Source organism: Truncatella angustata (assembly GCF_020726525.1).
Source record: "Truncatella angustata strain MPI-SDFR-AT-0073 chromosome Unknown BKA67scaffold_2, whole genome shotgun sequence".
Lineage (NCBI taxonomy): Eukaryota > Fungi > Ascomycota > Sordariomycetes > Amphisphaeriales > Sporocadaceae > Truncatella > Truncatella angustata.
In genome coordinates this window covers 3388715-3406571 of record NW_025763382.1, presented here as the reverse complement: position 1 = coordinate 3406571, position 17857 = coordinate 3388715, and the positions used below count along the sequence as shown (strand labels likewise).

The window sequence follows — 17857 nt, the reverse complement described above, 5'->3', positions numbered from 1 at the left end:
TTTTTCCTGGCGTTGGAAAGGGGTACAACGTCCCAGGTACACGCGGAACGTTTGTAGTGGCTATTTAGGCACTGAGGAATCATGGAGCGTTTCTTGTTTCGATACATCAATGTACCCACGACCACACATAGGACATGGCGTTTTGAAATTAATGCATGCTCTAAGTCCATGGAGAACTTACTACTCTCCTAAACGCTTGACCTTGAGTGATCGCCCCTGACGTATATAACCAAGCTATAAACATAATTCCTTTCTGAGTAACAAGAATCATGAACAAACCCATCTAATCAAAACATACTTTCTAATGGTCAAAACTATACGATTTCCAACGAGCGCCGTTTAAGAAGTCAAGATAATCTGCCTGGGATGTTTATTTATTTTTCGTTCTTTCCGTTTTTGTTCTCCCTCGTGCTCCCCTGCCCGCCCGAAGATTTCCATACTGCAGGGACAATTTAATGATGCATCGGGTCATCCCCAAAGTAGACTCGGACGATAATACCAGTCTGCTAAATCATGTCTGTGGTTTCAGGTTTTCTAAACGTTAAACCCAACAATTATGATGCCTTCAATGCCATTTCCGCACGCGATGTGGTAGTACGCCAACACTTTGCTGTTTGGGCTTTGCCAGAACGTAAATTTGATAGCACTAAAGTTGCTGTCACGAAAGACTTCCTTCCAACACTCGTTCCACAGATATTTATGTGACCCGTCAGGACAGCTCATTGTGCGCTTCGCATGCGGATCCACCGGAACTGGGGAGCAAGCACGAGATTTCGCCTCGAATCAACTGTATCTTCATATAGATAACGAAACATCTCTTCACAGTAGCGGTGGTGATCGCCTTGATTGTAGCCGGGGGTGCTATTGCCTCCGCAAAACGACCGCCTCAAGCGTGTCAATTTCTAGATCGATATGATCAGCTACCACCATTGGCCTAGTTGCCGGGCACACCATGTGAACTCATTGCTTCTTATTTCATTATTCCATTAGCTGTGTGTTAATGTAGAGTCAAACTGAATTGGACATCTAGTCCAGCCGTGCAGTCAATACTTGCCAATACAGCAAGTAGAAAGAAGGGGACACGCTGGCATGAAAACCTCCTTGTTGTCAGGTGATTGCGTTGTGCAAACTGTGTTGTCGTTCAAGGTTGTGTTCTGAGATGATGTCCCTCATATGTATCCGAATAGCCCGGGGAAGTGTTATGGTATATAACCGATAGATAGTCATGAAGCCCCGGGAGTTGGTTCCTCCTACCGGATTCCTTCTCGTCACGTTACAATGTTCATCCTTCAGCCCTGGGGTGGTCCCGCATTGACTATATTCACGTTTCCACCTCCACCTGGTCTTGGCCCTACTCCGCCACCAATATTGGGTTAACCTGGAGGCCTAGGCGGCACGGCGCCGCCTCCTGTCGGTCCAGGTGGTGTAAGCGAAGAGGACGTGTATGAATATGAACCGTATGAAGACGAGCTAGTTGAGAGTTGCGATCTCCGCGCTATTCTCGCGACTCTGACAAGAGCCCAGGATAGTAGGATAAGAATGAGAATGTGTAAAGCTATAATCAGCGCTATAGCATCGTTCGGTTTGACCATCGTAAAGAGTATCAGGTTGCAGGCGTCGAGTTGGACATATGTACAGCAAGGAGCGGCTTGTCTCTTCTTCGTTGACTTGGGACCGTGTAAGTCGCTTTCAAAGCTCTTATGGAACAGCCCGACTTGGCTGTGAACTAATTATGGCAGAAAAATGAGGCTTTCTCAGCCTCGTTACATATGTATATATGTTTCTTTGCGAGAGCAGATATCATATTTTCCTCAAGGCTTGTGATGCTTGGAGGCACAGGGTGTGAAGAGTAAAGCGTGTTCGACCATTCACTGTTGCAAAGTAGATCGATGCTTTCGATGCAACGAACGCGCCGGGGTATTCTATTTACCGTTGGTAGAGTAAACAAACACCATTCTTACCTCATACGATGATCATCAGGCTCTGGCTGTTGCTGTCCTATTGGTCCATGATGAGTCGTAATGTTGCCCGGTGCGACGCAGCTGCAGCTGTGGCTGCTGCATACCCTGGTCGCTGTCTTTGCACCTCTGTCAGCGATACCGACTTGTTCGAAAGGTGCACGGATGGTCTGCAGCTCGCTGTAAAGATCTGCAAAGCGAGCCAATCAGTTCTTGGTATAATATAATGTGACAGTTTAATTATGTACACAGCAGACTGAGCATTGTGGTTTGGGCATTTTCTGGTGCAACACAATGAAACATTCCTGGAGCTCTGGTCAGAAAATACATGCATGAATTATACAATTACAGTAATGAAGTGGGGATCCTTCTCAACGTGTAGCCGTAGAACGCATTTAGAGGTGTATGCACCTTGTTGCAGTCGCTATGAGTGGATGTTATTTGAGAGGCTTGATGTAAACAGAACGACTTGTTCATGAATACATACACCTACATTCAGCTAACTGCGACTGAATCACTCTATCAATCGTCGCAACTGCACCTGCATAATCCGAGTTATGAAACACGTAGCAACTAAGCGTTGAGATACGTTGTTGATCTTGAAATTTTCGAGCAAGGAGATGAGTAGATTGGAGCTTTAGCAAACTTCATACCATCGCTCTTCTTATTATTCATTGTGGTCCAAAACTCTGTCCATGATCTTTTATTTAATCGAGCCGGTTCATCTACTTTAACAAATATGTAATCCTTATGTAACGTCAGTATTTTGAACAATATTCATCAAAAGCTTCTCCACTAGTGTATAATACTCAACGCTACAAGAAAAAGAGAAAGAGAAAGAGAAAGAGAAAGAAATATAAATAAGAGTTCAACTACAAGAAAGCTTCCTCAAAACGCGTCCTGTGAGTTTCAATCAAAACGAAGAAATATTGACGCTCTTAGCCTTTGTGTTGGGTTGTGCATATTCGGTGCTGACTATGAATGGACATGCTAATTGAATGTAGTTGGAATGGGGAATGCCAAACGATAGTCCAAGGGATGGCACGTCGTACAATTTTAGAGGATATCACACATAAGTTAATCACACAGTTGCAACCTTGTGTAAAGCTGAATGTAATATGAGAAACACGATGGTTTGCACTAGTCTAGATGAGTGAAGAACAGTTGTGATCCAAACCATACGGGGAGATCCCCATAAAACAAGGAATTTGACATGTGTAGTAGATCACGCGTTCTCTGAATGGCATAGATCTCTGTATTCCCATGAAGTAGTATCTAGCACAGGTCAAATGACGAAAAACGCTGGGAATGATTGCGAGGAACGACATATAAGTTCCTATAATCACAACAACAATAACGAAGGTACAAGCAGTCATGCAGTAGTAGTTAACTGGCAGCACTCCCAGGCGGCTTCGCCGAGTTGGTAATGCTGAGACGTGGGTGCAAATCCCACTGGCTGCATTCGTTTTTAGAAGAACTCCTGTTCAATCCTGTCTCCGGTCCTTTTTCTTCTTCTCCTTTTTCTTTTCCTACACCGCATTGGTCACACATAACAGAAAAATTCTTTACTTAACACATTACGACACTACAGTGATTTGATTACATATTTTCCTAGTGTGTACAAGTTTTCTACTTTAAGAAAAACAAAGGATCGCCGAGCCTTGTGCGCTGACGTTGACATGGTGGTTCTGAGTTTGCTACGAGATTTACGGCATTGCTCTATGGATCCTGTCACCAGTCACGTCTATACACAAACACTCCATGGCTTTACAATTAGGGAACCTTGGGAGAGCAAAGTACCATGTCGTAATTTTTCTGTGGGCGAAATGTCGATATTTTTACGAACAACACGATAGATTGCCTTGCCTCTCTTTGAGCGATAGTATTGGTATCAACAAAGGGGATACCTGGCCGCTCATGGAGGGTACATGTTGGTTTAAAGCTTACCTTTGGGCTTTTTTGGTGGACTCGCTGACTAAGTTACTTGAAAGAGCGTATTATAATGACTCTTCAATCCATAGCAATCATAAGCTTCGACAGCTTCAAATATGTGCTTCTGTCTAGATAAGCGTCCTTATGACAACCTCCAGACTATTCAAATGCATGAATACCTCCAGTCCTTCTGGGAGATGTGAGAGGGTCTAGCCGCCTACCACAAAATCTAATAAAAATAATTACAACAATCATAATGCTATTTGTTATACGGAGTACAATAATGTTAGGTAAGTGCAGTAAACCCATCAAAACTGGGGGTCACTAAATGCCGCATAAAGTAGGTGGCAGTGTGGGAAGGGTTTCAAGGACTACACGTCCACAACAGGTACGGGAGTTTGGAGACAATGGTCAAGAAATGGTCAAGAAAATTATTAAATTTCTTGAAACATGCTACGCCTCAATCGAATGATTAACAGGCATGTGAGTAAAGTATTTACAAGCATTGGATGTGGCAATGTCTGAAGCTAAAGCCAATATATACAGTTAAAGTTCCAACGGTGCTAACAGATCTCTCGCTTATTTGACGGAGATGGTGTAAGCAGAGGTGGTGAGCACGGCGTTTGAGCCGCTGAAGGGCTCTGTACCGGCCTGGAGCGAGGTGACGTAGTAGCTGGTGGGGACACCCTGGTTGCTGGTGAGGTAGGTGAAGAACAGCTTGAGGTCGGCGCTGAAGCTGGTGACGGTCGTGGTGGCGACAAAGGAGTAGACCTTGACGCTGCCGTTCAGGCCATAGTACAGCTTGTAGCTAACGCCGCCAATGGTGGTGGTGGCAATGGCGCTGCCGGTCGCAGAGATAGGGCCAGCGCCGCCATAGGCACCGAGCCAGATCATGATCTCGTAGGCGTTGCTGCCGCCAGAGGTGGAAGAGAGCCACAAGTCGTAAGCGACATCGGCGACGACGCTGGATCCAGTTTGCCTGAATGTTTCATTAGTCTGGGTAAAAAATGCTGTAGTAATATGGCAAAAAGAACTTACGACCACTTCCAGGTCGAGGGAATAGAAGAGATAGCAGAGAGCTGCTTGTTGACATTCTCAAGGGCAACGTTCGAGTAGGACTTGACCTTGCCGGCGCCGCCGGCCCAAGTCCAGCTGGTGGACCAAGCAACAGAGCCGCTGCTCAGGGAGTTGAAGTAGGTGCACTGGGAGCCGGAGGTGGCATCCGCCGCGCCCCAGTTGTTGTGGTAGATGGTGAAGCCACCAGTGGTCAGGGAGCCGAAGGAGTCGCAAGAGATTGTGGTGGCACGCTTGTCGAGGGTAGGCGTAGGCTCAGTAGCGGGTGCGGCAAAGGCGCTCGAGGCGGCCAGCACCATGGAGACCACAGAAGAGGTGAACTTCATCTTGAAGGTCGGATTATGAAGTATATGTTTCGGATCGAAGGAGAAAGGTGTCAAGAGACAGTAGGGAATGAACGTTAGTGGATTGATTGATCACTTACAAAAAGGCTTGGTACGAACTGCTGGACCAGAGCAACTTATACTAATCCTTCAACATAGTACCCGGCTTCCGCAGTGTCCGTCCGAGCCACTTGGCGAATGGGTCTATATGGCCTGTTGTTCCACGAATTACATAGTATCGAAGTGCGCCGATCCCAGTCCGGTTGGTATGCTGGGACCGGTCGTTTGGAGTAGAGCTCGTGCAAGTGCCGTATGTGGGGTAGTAATTTCGCGCCCATCCATTATTTTCGTAAGCGGAACCCAGCGACAGGGTACCCATCCCTGTAACTATGGGGAGCATATGCCCCCGGATTTCCTTTTCAGGCACAGCAAGAGGGCGACTTGTTTGCTTCTGGACGACAGAAGCGCCCCCGTCTCAGCGAAAAGCTTCGTCTTTGGTGGCTTTACCTTGAACGGTCTCGGTAGTCCCCAGGGCCCAGGCATAGTGTGCAACCTCGCAATGTTTAGCGCTGGCCGTTGACTGGTATAGTGGATGTGAAAGACTCCCACGGTCGCTAACGTTACATACCTTATTTAGGGGCCGAAAACTATGGAAACTTCATTCATCGGAAACTCACTAAGTTATTCTATTTTCCTACTCCTTTTCCATGAGTTGCCCAGGCGGCATTGCGCATCTAAATTGACAAAGAAATTGGAATATCTTGTTTATGATTGCATTACACTTGTGATGTCGTATTGAAGATAATAACGGCTACAGCTTGATTTGCCTCAAATATCCGCCACAATCAAGTCTGGCAGAGTTATCCGTCGTTCACCCGTTTCGGCTTCATTGCGTCAAGGGGGAAGATTGGGACAAGCCTTTATCTTCACTTTTTCTGCTCTATCGAGGCAGCATTTTGATCAGCGATAGACTGCACTTTGGCCCATGTAGAGTCTTTGCCGGGACGCTCTCCCAGCAGTTGTGCCTATGACGTTGTTTTTGTCAGTTACATTGTCGCACGCTGAGGAGCTCTGCTCGGACAAACCTCTGCCTTTTGCACCTCAGCTGCATCGTCCTTTGTGATCTCCGCAGGGTATTTGCTTGCAACCTCGCCAGCCCTGTCGACGAGGTTCTGTTGCTTGTCGTATGAGCTCTGCGCAGTGACTGCCGAACCGCCTGCGTCTGACCCGACGGCAGACGCTTCCGTCTGAGTGATGGGACGACCATCCACATCCTGTTGGTACAGCTGGTCCTTGGTAGGCAATTCTGAAGTCATGGTAGGCTGAAATGGTTTGAACGGGCAACTTCTAAGTGTAATTCTCAATGTGGTATAGAACAGTGTTTTTGGAAAAGCATAGATGCTCGATTTCCGATGACATGATGCGCAGCTGGAGGTGCAAGTGACGAAATGAGCAATGCATGACTTCATAGGCACCCCCCATTCATGCAATGATCCACAAAGTCGCTTTTTGGACCACCTTACAGTTGCGCGTAAGCTTATAGGCTGCTTCAGCTCGCAATGGAAACTCAATGCGTAAGACTCTTCATGATTGTATAAAAAATTTTTATAATAGTTTGCTAGGCTGTGTCTTTGGGGAATACTCGGACTGTTGACATCGAGCAATTTCACTGTTCGAGAGGAACGACATCATGCCACTTACCTCTCTCTACCTCTGTCTCTCTGGCACTACAATATCAAACCAGCTTCTTTAAATCCCCGGAAAGCTTCCAGCCAACCCTCAACTACGTCTCTTTCTTCCTCAAAACCAGTGCTCCTCAACTTGTCCAGGCTCAATTGTCTATCAAATGTCAACCAAGTTCCAACACTATCCAACTGGAGGCTCCCAGCCGAGACTCCTGCTTTCTCTGCCCTACCAAGTCCCCTCTCATCAAAGGTGCCTCGATGCTTTGCGATGTATTCTCCCGGCATGAGACTCTCCTTCTCCTCCAGCTCTGTGCCGGAAGAGCTAGACAGCGGACCATCACCTACCAGTCCAAACCACTCTGCGAGTCGCGGCCAGATATGTCCAAAAGTGGTCGGCTCTGCACTATCTCCGACATTGAACAGTTGTCCTGCGCCACACTTGTCTGGGTTGAGTGAGGCATAGATGGCGAATCTTGCCAATATCCCCGCAGACACAGGCGTCATGTTGGCGAGATATGCCGCCTCGATGCCAGGGAACGGCACCCTCGCACCTCTCCCGTGGTGATGCGCATATAGTGAAAGATACTGCGCCCAATGCAGGGCAAGAGAGAACTGGGAACCATTCGGCGTGAATCCGATCTACCACGTGTTATTCGGTCAGTACATCATCTCCCCAATCCGTGTTGCGGGCAAGATTTCCAACGTACGATGGCGTCTGGGCAGACCTCGCACCAGGTCCATGGTTTTTCTTTGGACGCCTCTGTGAGCACCTCACGGAAGACCGGATAAGCAACAGTTTTTGCGTAGTCCGATGGGAGGTTTCTGACCATATCCTCTTGCAGAGGTGGCGTAAACGTCCCGCCAGGTGTATATATGCCATACCCCCGGGTGCCGCCGGGGAAGACAACGAACTGTAGAGGCGCATTTAATACGTCTATAGCCCCCAGCACATTTTGCATCATCCGTTTGTTCGTTGCGACCTCCTCGATATGATCGCTGAGCGATGTGAAAACTGTTGTCGCTGGCTTCAGTATTTGTCTTCTGTCCCCGATTCTTCTTCTCCCGATCATGTGTTTTGCACGCGTTGTTTCTGCTGCCTGATATTGTCTTGGCCCTGTCTCTGGCTCCCGTGTCGAAGTTTCCACTCACCAAAGTAGTACACATGCGTGATCCCATTGATGCCCTCCCTCTTCAGCTGCTCTGCTAATTCCACCCCTCTCCCATCGCCTATTGCCAAATCGATACCGGACACCAATCTCAATTCTGGCGTCGTGGACTCCGTCGGCCAGAACGACTCCTCGAGCTTCACGGGCCGATTCGTGACAGCTGTCACTTTCTCGAACGATCCCTTTCGCGGGTACTTCAAGAGAAGCTGATTGACGCATGACCATCCTATGAGTCCCGAGGCTCCGAACACTACGGCGTGTCGCCTAATTTCCGACTTTGAACCCGTAGACATATTTGCGTTTGTAACTGTGTTTAGTTGAAGCCTTTGTTAATTGTTGATATTCCAACGAAAATAGCTGTTTGTGTCTTGAGGGAGTGGCGTCCGCAAGTGTTGACCCTTGAACTTCTGTGGTAATTCTATCTCCCAATGCCGCGAGAAAAGGATGAAACTTACAAGCGCAGTCTTTCGGGTTGAACCACAATGATTCATTGCGGGGTATCCGGGCACTAATCATTTCCATGATCGGTTCCAAGAAGATAAATTTTCAATCAGTGTTGGATTAGTCGAGAGAGAGATACAAGGTTCACACGCTTACTCTAATGTTGTGCTCGGGGAAGAGTCACTTTCAGCTTGACACTATGGGTCTACCACAATTTCATGGGATAACACGACACAAAACTGGCTCCAGGGAACCGCACTGTCAAGTTCTACATGCCAATTCATACACAGCGACAGGCCAAACCAAGGCAGGTTCAATACTAGATTTAGATGCTAACAAATTAAATCGTCTCCAGTCTCTTGCTCTAGTTCGCATCTTCTCCTTCACTCGCCCACTGTAGTAGTTTCAGAAACATTGGCTGCCAAACATCTTCTGTCTAAAGTGCAGCATGGCGATGTTCAGCAGTCGATACCATGTCGCTCAATCCGGTCTACTCCCATCATGCCAAAGACTAAAATAAAAGCAACCTTGAAACTCCGGAAATGTTTCTTCAAAATATCTGCCCTGCCACGGATGACGTATAAATGTGTTTCTGTTTCATCGCTCGGTCGTCTCAAAAGTTCGTCATCATATGCCCATCCTCGCACTAGGCGTGCTCATGTTGGCCTGAAATCCGTGGATGAGGGGTATCTCAGAACTTAGAGAGAGAGAGAGAGAGAGAGTGTGTGTGTGTGTGTGTGAGAAAGGCCAAGGTGGGTATTAGAGTGCGAAACGGTGGGTGTGAAGAGACGCTGTGAAAATTACAATGCCATTACAATATAGAATGCAAAAAAGTAAGTAGGTGGTCCCGTCGTTTCCGAAGTCGCCACGTGGGTATTGTGTGATAATCTGAACATAACACGAGCCAAGTCAAGGTCCGGCGTGTGAAATGTGTAAATCTTTGGGCGAGAAACCCTGGTTTCGCTCAGGCTGTCGGCGTTACTGCTTGAAGAGGGTTGTCCCCATGGTATAATCATGCCTCTCCGCCACGAGCCTTGCCTCTTCTCCTGAAGAAGTCCATTACTCTTTTGGCCGCGCCGCTGCTTCCGGCATGATCACCCTGTCTGCCGTACTCCTCACCGTCGTATGCATCTACAAACCTCTTGTTCTTCTGCAGAACGCCACGGCTACGGCTGCCCGCTCGGCCATCCGAGTCATATCCACCTTGGTATGGGGCAGCATTCGGCGGCCTTCTTTGGGGGCGATCAACCGATGACTCTGAGCCGGAATTGAATGCTGCAGTTTGTTGCATGTGACTTGGTAAGGCGTTAGGACGAGAACCGGATGCATGACGTTGATGTTGACTGGAAGTTCCAGCGGAGGAGCTTGGGGCTGTGTTTACACGCTCAGGCTCATCGTATGCGCCATCGACGGACTGTTGACGGTTTCCGCGGCTCTGAGGTGGCTCGGCGTAATGGCCATAGTCTTCATGCTGCTGTGCGTTCTGCGACGAGAAGTACTGCTCTGAGGGCGTCTCAGGAGGGGGGGTTTCGGGCTCTTTGCCAAGTCCCATGGCCCTCATCAATGAGAAGCGTCGGGGGTTGGCGGGCCGCTCTTGTGATGTCTGAGATTCGTTGATGCTACCACTCCGCTTTTTACCAAGACCTAGTGTTTGAGAGAACGATCGCCGAGAAGCCCGAGAGTCTATCGATGGTCGGCCGGTAGGCTCCCCTGGCATGGTGTTGGACATGCTGACAGGGGGATATTTCCGGCTAGGCTTCTCCGCGGCTTGCTGTGAGTTGCGCTTCTTCCGTCCGCCGAAGATAGAGCCACTGCGCCCGAAAATCTTCCCTCCAATCTCGCCAATAGTGTTAGACCGCCTGTGGCCCTTCGATTCGCCACCAGATCCACCTGATGACTGCGGTGGAGTATTTGTGGTGAAGCCAGAAACGCGGGCAAACTTAGGCGGGACGCCAGTGCTGACACTGGGTCTACCAAAATCCATGTCAGGTTGCTCCTGGGGAATTGGGTTCGAAATAACATAGTTTTTGGCCCCGCCAGTTGGTTGTGACATCCTTCCATGTGCATTAGTACCGGCTACAGTTGGGGGTATGGGTTGTCCATACGAAGCTCGTGTAGCTCCACCACCAAGTGCATGCCGAGAGCCAGTGGAATGCATTGATCCGCCTGTGGCAGGTCTGGGCACTGTAGCTCCTGATACGGTTGTCATAAATGCCTCGGAGGCTGCGCGAGCGCCTTCGCGGGGAGGCCTTGTAACTGGCACATTCACATTCTGGTGTGAACTAGGCGGCCTGGACCGGTGAGATGGCGAGCCCGTAAACTTGTCTTTGTCCGTTGGCGGATCTCTGGGTAAAGGCTTGTTGTTCGGGGTTGTCTGCGCCTCGGCTGTCCCTCTACTAGAGGAACGAGCGCGAGTCTTGCCACGAGGGGTCGTTTGGCTTGAAGGTTCACCACCGCGTTGCGTTTGTGTGTTCGGGGCCACGTACTCAACTTGCACAGTGCGCCGCTTGTTATCTCTGCTCTGTTTGGCATGACCAGCAGTGTCTTCCGAATCTACTGGACCTTGCTTCCTGGTCAAGTCGCCAACGACAGGTGGTGCCTGTTTGGCCTTTGTCGGCTCCCTGACAGACGCACTTCTTTGAAGGCCTGAATTATCATCATCCGAAGCAGGGACCGTGGTGTTTTTAACTTCATCAGATGTCGTCGTACTGCTGGTGATAAACTCAACAACATGGGCGTATTCGCTGAGCCAGCTGTGCCTGGCAACTTCGAAAAGATCGGCTCGTTTCCGAGGGCTAGGAACCAGGATGCGGCGCAAGAGATCTCGCGCGTGCGGGGTGACATACTCAGGGAATGTAAGAGGTGTGTTGACGATGTACTTGTACAGCAAGTTGATGTTATCGCCTTCAGGGTTGGCTGGGTCATCGTCAAAGGGAAGGTAACCAGCGAGCATAGCGTACAGGATTACGCCACAACTCCAAACATCCACCTTCCGTCCAGTATATAGCGAATCGCTGACCACAAGCTCGGGAGCGGCGTAGCAAGGACTGCCGCAACTTGTCTGCATCAGGTCGCCCTTTCGCATGCCACTGTTCTTTTTCCTGTCCAGTCCCACTTTCCTGACAAAGTCGCGATCTCCCAGCCCCAATTCCTCCTCTTCAGTCAGCTCATCGTGTGGATCGAAAGTGTTGGCAAAACCAAAGTCGGTGATGATAATATTTCGGTTGCGGTCAAGCAGCAAATTCTCCAGCTTCAAGTCCCTGTGCACAATGCCTTTCTTGTGGAGGTACCCAACACCAGAAATCAGCTGCGCGAATAGCCGTCGAGCAGCGTTATCTTTCAGGTATCTGTGGGTAAGGATGTAGTCAAACAACTCGCCACCCGACGCATATTCCAGCACTATACCAATATATCGGTCGGTTTCCATCATTTCGTGTAGTCTTACGATGTTAGGATGCGAGACGCCTCGAAGAATGTTTACTTCGCGGTAGATCTTGGCAAGTCGATTAGGGTTGCTGCCAACGCTGTCGCGCCGGATCAGCTTGATGGCGACCTATGTGGTCATGAGTCAGCATGTCTACTTGAGCAGTATAAATCTGGTGCTTACCTGAACCTTGTCCTCCTGCTTCCAGCCAAGCTTAACCTTGCCGAACTCACCTTCGCCAATGGTGTGGCCCAGGTAATAATCCCCGAACCTTGAGGTCTTTTCCTTCTTTGAGTGGTCATGACGGCTTCGGCGACCTTGCCGGCTATCGTCCTGGGCATCCCTAGACGCTGTGATAGCAGGCGGCACAGCATCATCGTAGTCATCCTGTGACGTAGGTAGATGATGCGGTTGCGCTTCTTCGAGTCTCTCCCGCTCTCGTTCCAGATCTTCGTCGGGCTGAGATATAATAACTTGATTGAGGATTTCGCTGGCTTCTCGCGATGGCTGCTTCGATGAAGAGCTTGTATTTGTCCTTATCGGCATCGTCGTGGTATATCCGTCCCGTGACCCGGTTCTTGGCGCGGCTTCTTGTTGCGTAGCCCGCCGCCGAGATGAGCTTGAGTCCTCGTAGCCATTAGTTGCGTTGCGGCTGCCTTCAGCTGTTCCCGTTCGCCGAGGAGAGTTGGTTGCTCTTTCTTCTGCGCGGGCAGCTCTTCTAGAGCCTGACGAAGGCTGTTGGCTGGATGATACACGCGGAGGAGCGACGGGAGGGTCATGTCTTCGTCGATTTGAAGTCGCGGGGTCGCTTGCCGTCACTGCCACAGGTGAGGCTAGAGCGGTCCTCGATGCCATTGGAGATCCTTGGCTGTATTCGGGATAGGCTGGCGTATTTCCGCTCGGTCTTCTCGAGGGGCGCTTGGATGAAGCAGGTGACTGAGTGTTCTGGTTTTCCCTAGCATAATAGCCGTCACGGCTAGGCGAATGAGTGGGCGTATATTGGCCAGACCCGTGGAGGTCGAGAGCCGGTAGTGATGTTGGCTGGTGTGCAGGTGGTTGCAAAGCGGCCGAAGACATCTTCTACGCGAGAACGCGCAAGAGGAATAAACACACAAAAAAAGAGAAAGAAAAAGAAAAAAGAGAGGGAAGGTTAGGAAACTGCGGTATCCCGGTACAGATTAGAAGGTCGCAAAGCGATTGAGGCTTCAGTTCGGTCTAGAAAATAAGTTCGAGGGTCAATTTCGGTTCGGTACTACTATGGGTAGTGGCTTGTAAGATTGGCCATGGACATACCTGGCGGTGTTCGTAAAACAGCTACAAACCCAGTTCTTCAGAACAAGGGATTTCGAGAAGAGCTTAGCACACGTGGGTGTTTGTTGGAGACGATTTAACTTTTTGAGCCGAAAAGTTTCCCACGACGGCAGCTTGCTTTTGCTCTGTGCTCTAGATACGTTTCCACTCAAAGTGCAGGCGGCTGCAGCCCTGCAAGGACAGCTGCTTGTTTTGGGCTGGAATGAAATGGTCCAATAAGCCAGCTCAGCAGCATGTCATGGCAGACGTGCTTGGTATATGTGATGCGTCAGTCTGCTTCTGGGCGGTCGCGATATGCCGGTGTGGTATGGCAAACGAATTGCGTTGGCGGGAAAGCTCAATGCTTTGTCCAGCTGCGCGGTGGGTTGTTGCAGATGGTTAATAAGACACGCAAGAACTTTCCAAGCATCAAGAGTTGGAAAGTCACTGGGGGCTGGCGGTATGCAGTGGTTATGATTTGGATTGGACTGGATTGAATTGCCCTGGATTGCCTCGGATCCTCTTTGGGCTGCAATAAGAAACCCCTTGTCTCGCCGTCAAGATCCAGCTGGAGGGGGCATACGACGAAGCGCTACAGGCAGTTTGGGTGTCTGTAGGTCAGTAGCGCGTGTTGACGGCAGAGTTGGAATGGTGGTTGACTGGATATGGTCCAATCCGCGACAGGCGCTGGCCGATGGGGTCTCAAGCGCGTTGCGACTAACCTTAGAATGCGATGCAATGCAATGCACAATCTAATCTTGAGGTCGAGTAGATGCGCGTCGCTGCTAGACTAGCTAGTTTCAAAATCCGACTCGAGCTGGGTTGATTTGAGTTGACTTGAGTTGGCTTGACGTGAATCCAGCGGCAGTAGTGCCCCCTATTCCACCTGGTCCGGTACGATGTGATACGGGTAGCCGTTATCGTGCCGTGGATTGAGGTGGGAATTGCGATTGCGCTGTCAACGTTCTTGTTTGTTTAGCGGGCAGGCGTCGTAGCTGCACCTCCAAGGATCCCGTGTTTCTGCCGCAAAGCAAAAGGGGCGGGCGCCCGGGTGGTGTTGACAACGCTTTCCAATGCTTCAATGCAGGAGTGATACCGGTCGGGCGTTATGTAGCTGACGGATGATGGAATGAACGAAGAACGAATGAATGAGTGAGTGGATGAATGAGTGCACGATGCGGCATCAAATCTCGGATGGGAAGATCAAAAACACAGATGCCCACGGCCACCAACAAACCACGACAGCTCCCAAACGAAGCAGGAGATGGCGCGACTGAGAATGCAATGGAGCCTGGTTTTGGAGAATAGAAGCTCTGCTCTACTCTGCTCTGCTCATGCAACTACCAAGTTAGTAGAGATGAGAGCTCCGGAGACTCAAAGGTTTCGCTTCGGGAATTCGCGAGGGACTGTGTGTATGTACTGTACGACACTCTGGGTTAAGATTAGACGGGACTTGGCTAGGGACTTTGTCGCTGATGGGTCCTTGGTCTCTATCGCGCGCTGATCGTGGCCGTAGCTGGTCCTTCAATTCCAGACAACGCTTGCCCAACTTCAGCTGACGGGACTCCAGTGGATGAGTTTATCTTGGTGCAACCCAGGTCAGATTATCGGACGACAACCACGATAATACCCTCTGAAATACGGCACCGCTCTCGCCTGACCAATTAACTCCAGGGTCGTGGGGGAGTTTTCTTGTTTTTTTCTTCTCTCTCTCCTCTTTGTGAAATAAGAAGAAGAAACAAAAGGGGGAATCAGTCGAGAATATCCATCTACGTAGATCCGGATGGCTTGGGTCTTTGAAGGGAAACTCGAAGTGAGCAGCACATGCACATGCACATGCACCGTTCATTCAATGCATACTGGAGCTTAGCTTGAGCATGTGGGCATTTTGGCGAAATTATTCTGCATTTGGCGCTGTTTTGTCCCTCATGGATCTTGCGCCAGCAGGTTAGCAGGGGTCTGTGCCAGGTACCAAATCGTGTCTTGCTGCCATCTCAACCCACTAAGTAATTTCTGTACCAGACGCCATCGTCAAGGATGCAACGTCAAGCAGAAATTTGGAGGCATCTCCAAAAACCACCCAAGGACCAAGGTGCGTAGACAGACGCTGTCTTCCAGTCCCTATAGTATGCAGGTACGGTACCGCCCACAAGACCGTTCGTCTAGTGTTTCACCTTTCGAGTACTTTATCCGTACAAAGTGGATCAGAAGCCTACATGATCCTGGCAACTTACAGTAGCAAGCAAACAAAACAAACAAGCAGACCCAATCTGCCAGATGCCATCATCGTCATCCGTTGCCTTTTCTTCAGTCAGCAATTTGTTGCACTAAAAGTTTATCAAATGGGTCCGCCGCGGCTATGCACGGTGCGGCAGATAGTCCACTCGTATTATTTACATCTTGATGCGGCCAAACCACCTTGCCAGGAACATCGTCGCATCAACACTTCCTTGGCACGGAAATCGCTATTGTTGAACCATTTCTTCTCCCTGCGTCCACAGCCGACTCCAGCAACAAGCCAACAAGCTCAGTCCAGTCCGGACCTCAGATCCATCCCAACGCCATGAAGGGGCACGCAATGGCTGAAGAAGCCGCAGATCTAATCCCCGTCAGCGAGCACCACTCGCAATCAACAGACGCAGGAGTAGCTTGCATCGAAAGCATGGCTATGGAATCAGGATGCGCTCAGCTTCCTGCACGTTTCTGTTTCTGAGGAAAGAAGCAAGCCTGCAGCTGGATCGCGCAGGTACAATGCAGGGAGGTCTCAACACCTGTCCTTGAAACATACGCTCTCCCTCAACATCCTGCATTAGAATCGTCATATTCGTATCCATTGCTGCAGGACTATAGTCGTTTGGCTACTTGATTCACTACTACGTAAGACAACTTATTTCTCGACTGCACACCTACGTACTGTATGTAGCGGCACATGTATATAATGCCGCTCCAGTGTTTATCAAGATCGTCCCATCGGGCCTTGCCAAAACCTCGTTTGACAAGTGCTTACAAGGGTGCCAGGGTCAGTGATCCCCCCCCCCCCCCCCTACGGGTAGCATTCTGTGGATCAACCAGACGCTGGAGTCGCCGAGGGTCAATGCAACACGGACCAGGCGCTTTACTCTTTCAAGCAACTAACCTAGATCTTGAGAACTCGACAAGCTTCTACCGACGCGGATGGCGCGTCACATCTGCCATGACTTTATCCAGTCGCGCTGTGCATTTTTATATCATGCGAGGCTCTCCTTGTCTGTTCATGCGCCTTTCTAGAAGAATGCCTACAGTAAACAGGGACATTCTCACTCATGGCATTGAGTCGGCATGAATATTAATCGTCATCAAATTTGTGCTGACTCTCCAGCATCCACAGGGCAGTCATCCCGCCGAGTCTGTGCTCGCAACAAACGCAGCGTATCATCGGAAGTTGGATGGCCTTGGATTACTTTGCTGACCGCGAAATGAGATGAGATGCGCTTGCCAAGGTGACAACCGGTTCCCGAACACAGCATATTGTGTTAAGTTGCTGCTTTATGCAGTTCTCTTCTCATCGGGTTAGTCACTACACACTTTATTCAGAAACATTCCGAATGCAACCAGTCTTCTCACCGTCTAGGTGTACGTACAAGTGGCCTGTGGAGTCGGCAGTTACAAGAATTTGGTGCAGTACCACAATAGGTTTGCAAGGCTGAGACAAGAAACTCTGAACAGCATGTCTTTCCAAGTGACAGACATCCAAAGCTACTCCAGCCTTCCGGAAGGGCATTCAGCTACTGGGCGTTCGGCAATTTTTATCGACCTGCCAGATCTCGCATTGAAGTCGGAGATGAAGCCCTATGGCCCGGACCAGGGGTTTGACCTCCGAGATCCCTGCAAGGTTATCAGGCGAACTTTCAACCGCTTGATGCTCACCACGAATAAGCCCAAAACGTCAAAAGTCGAGGTTAAAAAGGAGACGTGACGTTACGACCCGACCTTGCCGGCGCCACACTGGTTATCGAACTCAAACTCGGTACTGGCGAGGAGCTGGGCATAGTTTCTATGGAGTCTTAGCACAGCTAGGTTCATCCATGGATCTGGACGTTGAAGTTCCACAGAAACGAACGAGTTCAGCGTTTTTACATCTGGCTAGTGGTCGTACACAGTCACCAAAGTCGTCGTAATTGCCAATCTTTTTTCTAAGTCATTGTGTGACTGGCAGTGCCGAAGTCCTTTTCCTCTTTCTTTTTTTTTTTTTTTGCTTTGCCTTCTTGTTTTTCTGATTTCTTTTTCTATTGCCTTTTTAGTTGATATTCCACTAACTTGGTGTGCTACCGATTTCAATGCTTTAAGCCCTCGGCGCGTCCATGTCAAGAGCGCGTCAAAAGCAAATTCGATCAATGCGCTATGCCTCAATGCGGTGTTAAAACTTTTCTCCTCCCTGGCTATTTGAAGTCAATGGAGATTTCCGGGAGCCCGGCTGTCCACTATAGCTGTCTTGTGAAATTAGTTTACCGGCGCAGAAACGTATAGATCGACCTCGACTACAGACTACGTCGCGTGGACCTGGCATGACTGCGATCACAACGGA

At 49.5% G+C, this 17857-nt stretch overlaps 4 protein-coding genes and 1 pseudogene across 5 annotated transcripts; 1 reads left to right on the top strand and 4 right to left on the bottom strand.

The window, feature by feature from the left end:
- The first annotated feature begins 3326 nt into the window (after window positions 1-3326).
- BKA67DRAFT_t60 lies at window positions 3327-3419 on the top strand (annotated as a pseudogene). Its single transcript has one exon. The product of its transcript is annotated as a tRNA-OTHER (tRNA).
- Window positions 3420-4469: 1050 nt separating this feature from the next.
- On the bottom strand, window positions 4470-5263 carry BKA67DRAFT_590839 (xyloglucan-specific endo-beta-1,4-glucanase A; the record flags this gene model as incomplete). Its single annotated transcript, XM_046104628.1, has 2 exons — window positions 4470-4869; window positions 4929-5263. The coding sequence occupies 2 exons, from the start codon at window positions 5261-5263 to the stop codon at window positions 4470-4472; spliced, it is 735 nt and encodes a 244-aa protein (XP_045961445.1).
- Window positions 5264-6213: 950 nt separating this feature from the next.
- On the bottom strand, window positions 6214-6603 carry BKA67DRAFT_655492 (uncharacterized protein; the record flags this gene model as incomplete). The annotated part of the gene is made up of 2 exons (XM_046106767.1): window positions 6214-6312; window positions 6373-6603. 2 exons carry the CDS (start codon window positions 6601-6603, stop codon window positions 6214-6216), a joined length of 330 nt encoding a protein of 109 aa, XP_045961444.1.
- A 411-nt stretch (window positions 6604-7014) lies between these two features.
- BKA67DRAFT_655491 (uncharacterized protein) lies at window positions 7015-8431 on the bottom strand (the record flags this gene model as incomplete). Its single annotated transcript, XM_046106766.1, has 3 exons — window positions 7015-7611; window positions 7680-7984; window positions 8122-8431. The coding sequence occupies 3 exons, from the start codon at window positions 8429-8431 to the stop codon at window positions 7015-7017; spliced, it is 1212 nt and encodes a 403-aa protein (XP_045961443.1).
- A 1160-nt stretch (window positions 8432-9591) lies between these two features.
- Window positions 9592-12858, bottom strand: BKA67DRAFT_512711 (uncharacterized protein; the record flags this gene model as incomplete). The annotated part of the gene is made up of 2 exons (XM_046097498.1): window positions 9592-12132; window positions 12187-12858. 2 exons carry the CDS (start codon window positions 12856-12858, stop codon window positions 9592-9594), a joined length of 3213 nt encoding a protein of 1070 aa, XP_045961442.1.
- Between the last annotated feature and the right edge of the window lie 4999 nt (window positions 12859-17857).